The sequence below is a fragment of the Dermochelys coriacea genome, chromosome 25, assembly GCF_009764565.3.
Source record: "Dermochelys coriacea isolate rDerCor1 chromosome 25, rDerCor1.pri.v4, whole genome shotgun sequence".
NCBI classification, from domain to species: domain Eukaryota; kingdom Metazoa; phylum Chordata; order Testudines; family Dermochelyidae; genus Dermochelys; species Dermochelys coriacea.
The window spans coordinates 589,152-604,537 of NC_050092.1; the positions used below are offsets into that span (position 1 = coordinate 589,152).

A 15,386-nucleotide genomic window follows, 5' to 3' on the forward strand; every position below is an offset into this window, starting at 1 on the left:
GCAGCCCAGCAGGGAAGGTAAGGTGACCCATCTCCCCAGGGGATGTTCTTTGTGACTGAGATTAGGAGTGCAGCAAAAAACAGTCAAAAGTCTTTGGCATTGGAGGGTGGGAGAGGAGAGAATGTGGGAAACTGTATTGTCCACAGTCATTGTGAATGTGGTCCATTGAAGTTCTAGCACAATGCTGGTTTTGAGTAGAGAACTGGGATTAGGATGCCAATACGGGTCAGTTCTGGTCTGTGCTGCCTGTACGGAAAGTCATTAAGGACAATCCACAATGCAGGCATGTATTCCCCTGTATCATATTTAGAGATGAACCTCAGGTCAATAAAGTATCCTCTGCCCCACCTTGTGGAATGGAAAGTGATGTGCTGTTTAGAATCAAAAAGGAGGAGCATATCCTTTGCCAACACCCAGTTGGTCTGTTCTTCACCTGCAATAGTTGTTTGCATAGCCTCATTGTGTGGTGACCATTAAAGTCACCCACAAATACAGCAAGATACTGTGCAATCTGCAGAGCTGGCTGAGGCCACTGTTCATCAGGTGGTTTACATATAATGATAATGATGATTAGCTTGCCAATGCGCAGGGAGATTGTAGTGGTTTCTGTGTGTGCTCCAGGAGATAGAACCACATTGTTTGATCTGTTGCTGTGACATTCCCCAGGCCCCTTGGCCCCCAGGACTCTGAACTGCAGAGTCCCCTTAGCTCTCCAGCCTGGGATGCCTTTTACACTGCTTTGCTAGGGAACAGCAAACCCCTCCAGATTCTGCTCACTCCCAGCTGAGTACATTGCACTCCTTGTCAGTACACAGCCCAGGAAGGCAATGATCCTATCAGCGGTCCAAATTCAGTGATGAATCCTGGTCATGCACCACCTGAGGGAAGTTGCGCATACGCTAGAAATAACTAGTTCAGTGTTCTGCTCATAACATCAGTGAATGTCTGAAGAGCGATACAAGGTGTAGAGGAGGAGAGGTAGCTAGAGGTGTTTTCCTTCCCCTTCTTATACTCCAAACTTTGTGTACTGGAAAAATCCTTGCTAGGTCACGTGGGCAGGCAGTTCCATGGCATATGCGAGCACCAAACTGTCCTCCAGATGAATTGTAAATTTCCTGTTTACAACTCCCCTGCTGGTGAATCTCTGATTAAGCAAATAATGGCACTTTAGCACTTCATTGGTGTGCAAGTGCATCTTTGTCTCTGAGAAAACGGCTCATGGGTATTACCCAGAATTATAACATTTCAGTAACAATCAGCACTTCAGTGTGGACACTACCTGCGCCAACAGGAGGAGTTCTCCCATTGGCATACACAACCCACTTCCTTAAGAGGCAGTAGCTAGGCTGATGAAAGAATTCTTATGTCAACCTACCGGTGTCTACACTCAGGGTTAGGTCGGCTTAACTACACTGCTTAAGGGTATGGATTTTTCACACCCCTGAGCAACGCAGTTAAGGAGACTTAATTTTCTAAGTAGACCAGGCCTAAATTACTTGCCCTAAGTGGGGAGCAGAAGAGGAACCAGCATGACACCCTTGTATATGTGATCAGACAAAATGAGTAAAAATTAATTTGTGAATGCTGGCCATGGTCCCTAGATGCAGCAGCAGAAGAGAAGTTATGAATAGAGCCATGCAAATCTGCAAATATGTGAATATCAGCGCACCATGTTTGCGGATCACGGACGGATTCAAGTTTTATGTCTGCAGATATCCACAGACCATGTTTGTGGATCAGATGCAGATACAAATTTTGTATCCACTCAGGATTCTAATTATAAAGCAGAACAGAGCATTCTCAGAACATTGAAGACAAAGAATCCCACCATTTTTGCCTCCCAGAAAGGTAATATTTCCAACACCTTACCACTTCCCACTCCAATATGGAAACTAGAATGAGCACAAGAAAAGAGACCAACAGTTGATTGGGATGAAAGGGTTCAAAATAATGTTCCTATCATTTAAGAACCATACTGTCCAACATGTGGAATTAGTTAAGACATGCAATGAAGTACAGCTCCAAGACAGACAATGCAAAGTAATCCCTTATTCTTTTGAACTGCTGCTTAAGGACAAGTTGTGAACAAATTTCAACCTAAATAAAATATTCTAAAAGCCAAAAGCCTTACACTGAAAATCTGCCATTGTTCACACCTTGAAGAATGGCTGATACTGTTCTCATGTCAGCTCTTCTAGGAAGTCACTTTGCCACAGGGGAAGTATTTTTCCATAAAAAACTATACAATATTTAAATTTTAAGCTCTTTGGGGGCAGGGACCATCTTTTTATTATTTGTACAGCACCTAGCACAGTGGAGTCCAGTCCAAAAATCTAGAGTTTGCAGGAGCTATGGTAATACAAAAATACAAAACCGGCCAGGTGACAATAGGATGCATCATTTTTCCTCCGTTCTTTCCATAATCAAGGCAGGAATATGAATAATGTCTCGATCCTTGATACGCCTGTGAAAATCCTCACTTGCCATGGCTTTATGAATGGTCATGCCTGAGCAGATCACTGTTCTCCGTCCATTTGGCTGCCTATTTAATCACTGAGCTTTCATTAAAAGTCTGAAGCTAAACACACCTGCAATATTCTAAAACCACCACCTGCAATATTCTAAGAGGATAAGAGAACTCAGGAAGTGCAGCCTCAAAGATTCAGTGTAGTTTCAGGGCAACAGAGATCTACCTAATATCTGTATTGTGAAGTTATTGTAAGGTCTGAAAAGTTCCGTAACTGAGACTTTTCAGGAAGAGAGAGTTTCCAGCAAACTGATCCTGCATAGCTACATGCACATACCATTACTTTTCAGAAAAAAATGCTCAATATCAGTCGTAAGAAAGGTTTCAGAGTAGCAGCCGTGTTAGTCTATATTCGCAAAAGGAAAAGGAGTACTTGTGGCACCTTAGAGACTAAAATTTATTTGAGCATAAGCTTTCGTGAGCTACAGCTGCATCGGATGCATCCGATGAAGTAAGCTGTAGCTCACGAAAGCTTATGCTCAAATAAATTTGAGAGTCTCTAAGGTGCCACAAGTACTCCTTTTCTTTTAGTCATAAGAAACAATGTGTTCATTTTGTAAAGTTTAGCATTAGATCAGTCAATCTTTTTCTATCTACAATAGAGACTTGCAACCCAACCAGAACAGACTACGCATGTCTAATCTGGGTCACCTCTGATGACCTTCTCCAGCTTGTAGGGTCAGCACAGAGGCATCTATATACCATGCTCCTGCCAGCTGCCTTGCTGTGCATCCTGCAGAGCACGTCCACCAATGCGTCACAGCACCTCTCTCTACAGCAGGGCTTCTCAAACTGGGGATTGGGACCCCTCAGGGGGCCACAAAGTTATTACGGGAGGGTTGAGAGCTGTCAGCCTGCACCCCAAACTCTGCTTTGCCGCCAGCATTTATAATGGTGTTAAATATATTAAAAAGTGGTTTTAATTTATATGGGGGGGTTGCACTCAGGCTTGCTAAAGAAAATTATTGATGCCCACAACCCAACGGAGCTGGTGATGAGGGGTTTGAGGTGTGGGCCAATGAGTTCACTCCCATTGGCCAGTGGGAGTGCAGAGCTGGTGCTCAGGGCAGGAGCAGCACGCAGAGCCCTGTGGCCCCCCTGCCTAGAAGCCAGACCCACTGCTAGCAGTTTCCAGGGTGCAGCGCAGTGTCGGAGCAGGTAGCACTAGCCTGCCTTAGCTGAGCAGCACCACCAACAGAACTTTTAATGTCCCGGTTTACGGTGCTGACCAGAGCCGCTAGGGTCCCTGGGTGCTGAGCAAGGCAACTCAGTGCCTTACATGCGACCCAGTACTGGGTCGCAACCCGAACTTTGAAAAACACTGCTCTACAGCATGCACGCAGTACTGCAAAAGGCACTAGCCAGAAGGAGCAGGCATACAATTGCCACATCAACCCTACAGACAGGAAGTGGTGGCACTGACTCAGGTTTGGGACAAGGGTTGGGAGCAGGCTGGAAAGTGACTTGATCTTCTTGGGGTTGGATCAGGTTAGGTGGTCTTGGGACCATGCCAAGCTTAAAAATTAGGCTTAAGGAGAACTCTAATCTACACGCGTCAAACAACACTGCACATACTCCTAGTTTCGGGATGCTTGGCCAACAAGAGAATCAGCTTGTAGATGAAGTGTCACTTACATCCTGTGAACAACCATTTACTAAAAAAGTGATGCATAAAGTTTAATACCTATGTTTAAAGCTCATTGAAACATCAGCACATGTCAAAGTATATGGAATTACTGCAAGACTGCAAAAGAAAAAAAAATCTTAGAATCAGAGTATCAGGGTTGGAAGGGACCTCAGCAGGTCATTAGTCCAACCCCCTGCTCAAAGCAGGACCAATCCCCAATTAAATCATGCCAGCCAGGGCTTTGTCAAGCCTGACCTTAAAAACTTCTAAGGATGCAGATTCCACCACCTCCCTAGGCAACGCATTCCAGTGTTTCACCACCCTCCTAGTGAAAAAGTTTTTCCCCCAATATCCAACCTAAACCTCCCCCACTGCAACTTGAGACCATTACTCCTTTTTCTGTCATTTGCTACCACTGAGAACAGTCTAGATCCATCCTCTTTGGAACCCCCTTTCAGGTAGTTGAAAGCAGCTATCAAATCCCATCTCATTCTTCTCTTCTGCAGCCTAAACAATCCCAGTTATCTCTGCCTCTCCTCATAAGTCATGTGTTCCAGTCCCCTAATCATTTTTGTTGCCCTCCGCTGGACGCTTTCCAATTTCCCACATCCTTCTTGTGGTGCAGGGCCCAAAACTGGACACAGTACTCCAGATGAGGCCTCACCAATGTCGAATAAAGGGGAACGATCATGTCCCTGGATCTGCTGGCAACGCCACTACTTATACATCCCAAAATGCCATTGGCCTTCTTGGCAACAACGGCACACTGTTGACTCATATCCAGCGTCTCGTCCACTGTAACCCTTCGGTCCTTTTCTGCAGAACTGCTGCCGAGCCATTTGGTCCCTAGTCTGTAGCGGTGCATGGGATTCTTCCCTCCTAAGTGCAGGACTCTTCACTTGTCCTTGTTGAACCTCATCAGATTTCTTTTGGCCCAATCCTCTCATTTGTCTAGGGCCCTTTGTATCCTATCCCTACCCTCCAGTGTATCTACCTCTCCTCCCAGTTTAGTGTCATCTGCAAACTTGCTGAGGGTGCAATCCACACCATCCTCCAGATCATTTATGAAGATCTTGAACAAAACCAGCCCAAGGACCGACCCTCGGGGCACTCCACTTGATACCAGCTACCAACCAGACATGGAGCCATTTATCACTATCCATTGAGCCCAACAATCTAGCCAGCTTTCTATCCACCTTGTAGTCCATTCATCCAGCCCATACTATAACTTGCTGGCAAGAATACTGTGGGAGACCGTGTCAAAAGCTTTGCTAAAGTCAAGGAACACGTCCACTGCTTTCCCCTCATCCACAGAGCCAGTTCTCGTCACAGAAGGCAATTAGATTAGTCAGACATGACTTGCCCTTGGTGAATCCATACTGACTGTTCCTGATCACTTTCCTCTCCTTTAAGTGCTTCAGAATTGATTCCTTGAGGATCTGCTCCATGATTTTTAAATCACTGCTTTATTACCAGTAAAATGATTATTTGCCAGGCTTCAAGAGGTGATGAGTCTTAAATTTCATAATTCAGAGCTTGGATGTTTCCTACCATGGCTTTCTATCAAGTACAATGATTATATTTAAAATGAATGAATCTAAGCAGGAAGTGGTATGCTAAAGAGGTTTTATATTTATAAATATATCCATAACTGTTTCAAAATAAACAGAATATCACCAACACTGTGAAACTAACCTTTAAGTACAACAGAATGGAGTACTTGAACTCAAGTTTAGTTCCCAGGTAGACTTGCTATTCTCAAAACAAAACTCTCCTCATACACAATCTACAGAAACTCACTACATTAATCCAAGAAAAATAATCTAACTTTTCAACAAGTCAACACCAAACAATAAAGAAAAAACCAATAGATTTAAGAGACCAAGTGGTTCTGTCACCATTCTCTGGTATATAAGGTGGATAGAAAGCTAGCTAGATCATTGATCACTACCCACTGAGCCCAATGGCTCCATGTCTAGTTGGCAGCCAGTATCAAGCAGAGTGCCCCAAGGGTCAGTCCTGGGGCCAGTTTTATTCAATATCTTCATTAATGATATGGAGGATGGTGTGGACTGCACCCTCAGCAAGTTTGCAGAGGACACTAAACTGGGAGGAGAGGTAAATACACTGAAGGGTAGGAATAGGATACAGAGGGACCTAGACAAATGAGAGGATTGGGCCAAAAGAAATCTGATGAGGTTCAATAAGGACAAGTGCAGAGTCCTGCATTTAGGAGGGAAGAATCCTATGCACCGCTACAGACTAGGGACCGAATGGCTAGGCAGAAGTTCTGCAGAAAAGGACCTAAGGGTTACAGTGGATGAGAAGCTGGATATGAGTCAACAGTGTGCCGTTGTTGCCAAGAAGGCTAACGGCATTTTGGGCAGTATAAGTAGAAGCATTGCCAGATCGAGGGACATGATCATTCCCCTCTATTCGACATTGGTGAGGCCTCATCTGGAATACAGTGTCCAGTTTTGGGTCCCACACTACAAGAAGGATGTAGAAAAATTGGAAAGCATCCAGTGGAGGGCAACAAAAATGATTAGGGGACTGGAGCACATGATTTTGAGGAGACGCTGACTGACTGGGATTATTTAGTCTGCAGAAGAGAAGAATGAGAGGGGGATTTGATAACTGCTTTCAACTACCTGAAAGGGGGTTCCAAAGAGGATGGATCTAGATTGTTCTCAGTGGTAGCAGATGACAGAACAAGGAGTAATGGTCTCAAGTTGTAGTGGGAGAGGTTTAGGTTGGATATTAGGAAAACCTTTTTCACTAGGAGGATGGTGAAGCACTGAAATTGGTTACCTAGAGAGGTGGTGGAATCTCCTTCCTTAGAGGTTAAGGTCAGGCTTGACAAAGCCCTGGCTGGGATGATTTAGTTGGGGATTGGTCCTGTTTGAGCAGGGGGTGGACTAGATGACCTCCTGAGGTGTCTTCTAACCCTATGTTCCAGGATTCTTGGCATCAACACCTGTTGCAACAGGCAGTTACAATCAACAGCCTTTTCACAGAAGTTTAATTTCAACAGTTTTCCCTTTCACTACTATTACAAAATGTGGGTTCTATGCATATATAGTAGCAAGTGAAATAACTATCTTTGTCTAAATGTCATTTAATCTGTATACCACCCAAAGTTACCAAAATCCATCCTTCCAAACTATTACACATTCAAACTTGTGACTATTATAACTATTAAGACCGATACTCGACTCCTTTAAAATAGTCATTCACCTATTACTCCTGGGGGAATTCTCTGCTACTGTGTGCGCATATAATTAATAAGCCACGCATATTTTTAATTTTTTGCACAGAAAAAAGCTTGTGCTGAAATGTTGCTGCAATTCTGCTTTTTGCCAACCAGAGGGCATTGTGGTGACAGAATACAGCAGCAGCTCCCAGCCAGATAGGGAAAAGAAAGAGCCTGCCTTCTTCGCAGTACCTGTCAGACCAGGTCAAGTCAGGAGACAGGGGTTATGGGGAGACAGACAGCATGGGTCTGCTGGGGGGGGGGGGAATCAAACAGGGGCTTATACAGACTAGTGGGAGAAGACAAACTGGGGCAGGGGCTGAATGGAAGTGGAGGCACAGGGCCACGGGGGGAGGGAGGTGCAGGGCCACATAGTGATGGGGGACGGGGTGCAGAGCTACATAGGGACAGAGAATGGCTGAGTTGGGGCAGACAGATGGGGGTATAGGGACACACAGGGAGAGGGAAGGGCTGAATGGGAGCACAGACACACATGGGAACCGGGGGAGGGAGTGCAGGGCCACCTGGGGATGAGGACTGGGTGCAGAGCTACATGGGGACAGAGGATGACTGAGTGTGGGCACAGACACACATAGGGACAGGGTGCAGGGCTACCTGGGGATGGGAAGAGGGAGTGCAGGGACATGTGGACAGGCGGTGTAAGGACAAATGGGGACAGGGCAGATGTGCCTGACTGAATGGGAGGGGCTAGGGGCAGCCAGGGGGAAGTGCCCTAACAATCCCTCCCCACCCCCAAACAATACCTGTTCCATACCTTTCCCACTCATACCCAACAACCCTCCAGGTTCGCACCCAGGCTCCTTCCCAGCAATTCCCTCTCCCTCAGCTCCTCCCCAAGTCTTTGCACTGCTTTTGAGGGATGAGGGAAATACCGTTCCGTATTGTAGTTTAAATGAATTACTACTCAGAATTCTGTATTAATATGTCTAGTAAGGAATCGATTTGTCAAAAACATTTCCTGAATCTTTTTTGTCTGTACTGTTACCAAAATACTTGCTGACAGGTATTTTGAAATAAATGACCAAAGCTAATTGAAACTGGTGAGATTATACTGTGTTATTTTGACAAATAAAATGTGCAGAATTGTTAAGATTTTTTCTGTAGAATTTTTAATTTTTTGGTGCATAATTCCCCCAGGATTAATTATGCACAAGGATTTTGTTTACCCTAAATACAATTTCTAACTCTAAACTGTTAAGTATTAACTGACAGGAAAACAATATTTTCCTCTAGTTCCACATACCACATGAAGACACGATGTGAGATGAAGAACAGTGAAGGCCACCTTGAAAGTTAATGACAGTAAAATAGCGTGTCTATATCTAGCAAAATAGCATTTCTCTCAGGGGAGGGATAGCTCGGAGGTTTGAGCGTAGGCCTGCTAAACCCAGCATTGTGAGTTCAATCCTTGAAGGGGCCATTTAGGGATCTGGGGTAAAAATTGGGGATTGGTCCTGCTTTGAGCAAGGGGTTGGACTAGATTACCTCCTGAGGTCCCTTCCAACCCTGATATTCTATGATACAACGGATTTCTTAGTGGACTTACCTAAACACACAAAAACAGGAGTAACTGACTTTATTAGCAAGCCTCGCAGCATTAGTTAACAAGATCACCTTACATAAGAACAAGTAACAGAATTCATAAGAGATTATGATAAAGATGAACAAACCCAGGCATTTCAGATACCCAGAGATGTAGGCTAGATGTGTATTAAAAATATAAACATATCTTTCTATAGAAAGTGTTAATGCTACAATACTGTAATAGCTAGTGTGACAAAGTTCCTGCTCTACCTTGGTGGGTCTTGCACTTATTGGCAGATTTGCTCGCCTTGGAACTTCGCAGCAGCCACAGCTTGGCTGTTTTTCTGAACCCAGAGTCCAGGTTGACTCCTACTGTGTCTGACCAGGAGTTGGGAGGATTTAGGGGGAACCCGGGCCCACCCTCTACTCCAGGTTCCAGACCAGGGCCCTGTGGAATCCAGCTGTCTAGGTGCCTCCTGGAACAGCTGTGCGACAGCTACAACTCCCTGGGCTACTTCCCCATGGCCTCCTCCCAACATCTTCTTTTATCCTCACCACAGGACCTTCCTCCTGGGGTCTGATAATGCTTGTACTCCTCAGTCCTCCAACAGACCACATGCTCACTCTCAGCTCCTAGTGAGATTCTGTCCATGAATGCCTCCCAGTGGTCACATAGAATCATAGATCATCAGGGTTGGAAGGGACCTCAGGAGGTCATCTAGTCCAACCCCCTGCTCAAAGCAGAACCAATCCCCAGTTTTTGCCCCCGATCCCTAAATGGCCCCTTCAAGGATTGAACTCACAACCCTGGGTTTAGCAGGCTAATGCTCAAACCACTGAGCATTCCCTTCCTCCCCAAAAGCCAGCCTTATAGCACCACTGCCTGAGCCATCTATTGATTATCATAATCTTGTTTTGCCTTCATTCTCCTCCTCCAGGGACAGGTAGAATCCCACTGAAGATCACCTGAGTCTCCATTTCCTTAAGCATCTTCTCTAGTCTGGCATAGTCTTCCTGGATGTGTTCCAGTGAGAATCTAGCTGTGTCATTTGTTCCCATGTGAAGAACAATCAGTGGATTCTTTCCTGCTCCCATTAGGACCCTCTTCAGTCTCAGGTCCAAATCCTGTATCTTAGAGGGGAGAGCTATCTACCAGGAGCTGTTCTCCGGATCAGCTCTGGTGACAGACCTTTCAGTTTTTCTTAGTAGGGAGTCACCAGTCATATAGACCTGCCTCTTCCTAGTGGTGATGAGATTCTCCAGCCTTCTTCCTGTCCATTCAGGCTGCAAGTCCTCTTGTCTTTTGTTTTCACTTGCAATCTTCTGTGAGTCATCCTCTAGCCTCTTGGGGCTCCAAACTCTGGCTATCTCCAGTGACTCTTCCCCTCTTCTTGTAAAGCTAGCTGCTCTTCTCTTCCTCCTGGCCCTTCCACCTTCTGTTAGTGGCTGCTGTGCCCCTTCTTCATTTTCCAACTCAGCAAACCTGCTCCTGCGCTCTGTTTCTCTTTCACTAGCCCATCTTTTCCTCGGCCTGGTTCTTGTAGTCATGGGCTTCCAGTGGCCCCTTTCCTCACCCAGAAACATATGTAAACATACAGCAAGCACCACATAATTCAGAGGTTAATTAAAAGACAGTTACATTTCTAAAAGTACACCAAGCAGTACCCAATTCTTAACAGCCCACAAACCTTCAGGGCCAGATTGCACTCGAGCACAGCACATTACTACGGCTGACGGTTAAAGTACACTTTCAAAGCCTCCCTCATGCTGTGTTCTTGTAATGGCCCTCATGTCTAGCTTCTCAAACTCAGCAGACAGCTGATCCACCTCTGCCATGCACCCCAGTAGTAATTTTTTCTCCTTTGCCTCACAGAATCCTGCAGGACACAACAGGCAGCTATAACGATTGGGATATTTTTCTCATCGAGATCCAGTCTAGTGAGTAAGCATCTCCAGCGTCCCTTCAATCGACCAAAAGTACATTCAATTGTCATTCTGCATCTGCTGAGTCAGTAGGTGAATCCTTCCGTTTTGCTGTTATGGTGACTAGTGTACAGTTTCATGAGTCAGGGGAGCAAGGTGTAGGCAGGGTCCCCCAGAATACTACTGGCATTTCAATATCACCAATGATCATAGAACCATAGAAGATTAGGGCTGGAGGAGACCTCAAGTGGTCATCTAGTCTAACCCCCTGCTCAAAGCAGGACCAACCCCAACTAAATCATCCCAGCCAGGGCTTTGTCAAGCCGGGCCTTAAAAACCTCTAAGGATGGAGATTCTACCATCTCCCTAGGGAACCCATTCCAGTGCTTCACCACCCTCCTAGTGAAATAGTTTTTCCGAATATCCAACCTAGATCTCCCGTACCTGCAACTGGAGACCATTGCTCCTTGTTCTGTCATCTGCCCCACTGAGAACAGCCTAGCTCCATCCTCTTTGGAACCCCACTTTGGGTAGTTGAAGGCTGCTATCAAATCGCCCCTCACTCTTCTCTTCTTCAGACTAAAGGCCAGTTCCCTCAGCCTCTCCTCGTAAGTCATGTGCCCCAGCCCCCTGATCATTTTGATTGCCCTCCACTGGACTATCCCCAATTTGTCCACATCCTTTCTGTACGGGGGGGAAGGGCAAAAACTGGACGCAATACTCTAGATGTGGCCTCACCAGTGCCAAATAGAGGGGAATAGTCACTCCCCTCTATCTGCTGGCAATGCTCCTACTAATGCAGCCCAATATGCTGTGAGCCTTCCGGGCAATAAGGGTACACTATTGACTCATATCCAGCTTCTTGTACACTGTAATCCCCAGGTCCTTTCATGCAGAACTGCTGCTTAGCCAGTTGGTCCCCAGCCTGTAGCGGTGCATGGGATTCTTCCGTCCTAAGTGCAGGACTCCGCACTTGTCCTTGTTGAACCTCATCAGATTTCTTTTGGCTCAATCCTCCAATTTGTCTAGGTCACTCTGGACCCTATCCCTACCCTCCAGCTTATCTAACTCTCTCCCACCTTAGTATCATCCGCAAACTTGCTAAGGGTGCACTCCATCCCATCCTCCAGATCATTAATGAAGATGTTGAACAAAACCGGCCCCAGGGGCACTCCACTTGATACTGCTTCAGGTCCAGTAAAGGATAGAGACAACTGTATGCTATTATTATTGAGTCTGCAAAAAAAAACCCTACATAAATAAATTACTATGATTTGGACATGTATATGTGCATATTTAGTTGTTTTTCCTAAAGTTAATTAAGTATTTTAAGAAAAATTGTCATAGAGGCCACCAGCAACTTAGAGGAAATGTCCGGGATTTTTGTGGAGCAGATGTTGCAGCTCAGAAGGAGCTGTCTCCGCATCCAGAATGGTCCCTCCACTGCAGCCACAGCTGCCAGATCCTGCCCACCCAGGCCCCAGCTCCCAGCCCTGGAGAGGGGGAGAGGCAGGGAGGCATTGATGGATGGATGGCGCTGCGTCCCGGGCCTGCACCAGCTGCCCTGCCACCATTACAGGGAGCAACACTGCTCCCCATCTCAAGATTGAAGTTGCAGGTTCCCCTTCCAGCACCCCCAGGTACCTCTCCCAGTACACACACACACTCCTCCAGCCCCCCTCAAATACCTCCTTCAGCATCCCCCAAATATCCCCTCCTAGAACACACACTCCTCCAGCACCCCACCAAATATTCCCACACAGTACACATACAACCTTCCAGCACCATATCCTATCCAACATTCCCCAATTGTGCCCCCCTTCCAACTCCCCCTCCCTTCCGGCAGTGTCCTCTTTTTGGGAACCTGAAAGATGGTAACCCTACCTTAGGCACTTTTGAAAATCCCAATATGCACCTATCTTTATCTTAGGCACCTAAATACCTTTGAAAATCTCACCTGAAACCACTGCATAGGAGCCCAAAACTCATTCCAGCAATGACGGAAGAAATGAGCATTAAGACCGAGGTCCATAAAGGTGCTTAGGTGCCTAAACCTCAGATTTAGGCACCGAAATCCCAGTTTTAGGCACCACTGCAATCCATAAAACTCCTGCAGCTGAATCCTATAGGCATCTAAACTCAATTGGTGCGAAAGTTTTCAAGGTAAAACTTCCCTAAGTGCCTAAGTTTCTGCCTCTAGGCATATGCGCTTCTGCCTTACTGTAGGCATCCAGATGCCTATCTCCTGCCTAGAGATAATCCATGAACCAGGAGATGCTAGGTGGAGGAGCATCTATCTCACCAGCAGGCCCTGATCCAGCAGGCAAGCTTACAAAGAGTGCCTCTTGCTCCCAGCTCTTCACACACACACCACAAACTGAAGTGAGCTCCTTTTTAAAACCCAGGGGCCCTGATTAGCCTCCCTTAATTGATTCTACCAGCTTCTTGATAGGCTGATTAGAACACCTGCAGCCAGTCTTAATTATCTCCAGAAGGTTCCAGATTCTTCTGGAACCCTCCCTGTTACCTTACCCAGGGAAAAGGGACCTACTTAGCCTGGGGCTAATATGTCTGCCTTCTATTACTCTCCTATAGCCATCTGGCCCAACCCTGTCACACCAGTTACACACTACAGGTTTCAGAGTAGCAGCCGTGTCAGTCTGTATCCGCAAAAAGAAAAGGAGGACTTGTGGCACCTTAGAGACTAAAATTTGTTTGAGCATAAGCTCATCAGATGTAAGTGAGCTGTAGCTCATGAAAGCTTATGCTCAAATAAATTTGTTAATCTCTAAGGTGCCACAAGTCCTCCTTTTCTTTTTACAGACTACAGAGTACTTTGCAATTATTCACTGATCTAGCTAGGTTCTTATAGTCACACCTACGACCACTGTATCTGAGCACCTCCCATAAGTAGTTTTAGAGACACTTCTGTTAACAAAAACAAGTGAGTTTTAGCCCACAAAAGCTTATGCTCAAATAAATTTGTTAGTCTCTAAGGTGCCACAAGGACTCCTCATAGTTTTTGCTGATACAGACAAACCCGGCTCCCATTCTGTTAACAAAAAAGTCTTCCCTATTGAGATCACAAATGCAACCATCACCTAACTAAACCCCAAATCTCTATTACTACAATTTAGAGGTATTTGAAAGACTTCAGAAAGTTCATTCCCTCTTGCTTGTTGATCAACTCCACCAAACAAATGCAACATGTAAGGCTAGGGTACCAGCCAATACCCAGCCCCCCCCCGCCGCCTCCCTAGGCGCGACCCCTACAGGCAGCCCCCTCCCCCCCCTAGGCGCGACCCCTACGGGCAGCCGCCTCCCCCCCCAGGCGCGACCCCTACGGGCAGCCGCCTCCCCCCCCCCGCCGCCGCCCTAGGCGCGACCCCCACCGGCGGGGTGCAGCCCCCTCCCCCCCCTAGGCGCGACCCCTACGGGCAGCCGCCTCCCCCCCCAGGCGCGACCCCCACCGGCGGGGTGCAGCCCCCTCCCCCCCCTAGGCGCGACCCCCACCGGCGGGGTGCAGCCCCCTCCCCCCCCTAGGCGCGACCCCTACGGGCAGCCCCCTCCCCCCCTAGGCGCGACCCCCACCGGCGGGGTGCAGCCCCCTCCCCCCCCAGGCGCGACCCCTACGGGCAGCCCCCTCCCCCCCCAGGCGCGACCCCTACGGGCAGCCCCCCCCCGCCGCCGCCGCCGCCCTAGGCGCGACCCCCAGCGGCGGGGTGCAGCCTACCCCCCCACCGCGGCGAGCGGCGCCCAGAGCCGGCGCACTCTCTCTCTCCTATGAGTCTGGAGGCCACCCGCCAGCGCCGAGGGTCCCCGGCGGGCCAGCCCCGTCCGGCGGGGCGAGCGATCAGAGCCCCGGCACCGCAAGGCTCAGGCAGGGCCGCCGGGTGCGAGCCGCGCCCCTCACTCCGGTAAGCCGCCGCCAGCCGGGCTCCAAGCAGGGCGGGCGGGTCCCGGCGGCCCCCACGTCCCGCTCCCCACGCTACCTCCCGGGTGGTGACCTCCTCCTTCTCGGAGATCTTCAGCAGTAACCGGTCGTTCTCCAGCTCCAGCGCCCGCACCCGGTCGATGTAGACGGCCAGGCGGTCATTGAGCTGCCGCAAATCCTCCTTCTCCTGCAGCCGGGAGATGCGGGCGGGGGAGAGCGGGGTGCCCGCCATGGCGCTCGCTTCGCGGGACGAGCGAGCGGCGGGCTCATTCAATCCAGCCGCAGCGAGCGAGGCAGCGCCAAGATGGCGGAGGACGCCGCCCCCCCCGCGGCGCGGCGCGGCGCGGCGCCACCTGGGAAACGAAGTCTCCGCGCCCAGATGGCGGCCGGCGGCCGGGCTCTGGGAGCGGCCGAGGGGGGCGGGGAATCAAGGACGGCGGGACCCCCTCCCGCAGAGCATGCCGGGGATTGTAGTCGCGACCTGGCCTCCATTTTGTGGCCCGAGGCCGACCGCCCGGCGTCCGGCGACGCGCCCTGTCCGTCAGCCGCTATTCCGCCGTCCGAGGAAGCGAGCTGG

At 48.4% G+C, this 15,386-nt stretch overlaps 1 protein-coding gene across 3 annotated transcripts in view; it reads right to left on the reverse strand.

Moving 5' to 3' along the window:
- Window positions 1-15,175, reverse strand: part of LMNB2 (lamin B2) — a 100,814-nt gene extending 85,639 nt beyond the window's left edge. For 2 of the 3 annotated variants that reach the window (XM_043502851.1, XM_038383865.2), the window contains exon 1: window positions 14,868-15,175. In XM_043502851.1, coding sequence (XP_043358786.1) covers window positions 14,868-15,041 — 174 coding nt within the window. In that variant the 5' untranslated portion in view covers window positions 15,042-15,175. The remainder of the gene's footprint in view (window positions 1-14,867) is intronic. The other variant, XM_043502853.1, reaches the window with a different exon arrangement.
- Window positions 15,176-15,386: the final 211 nt, after the last annotated feature.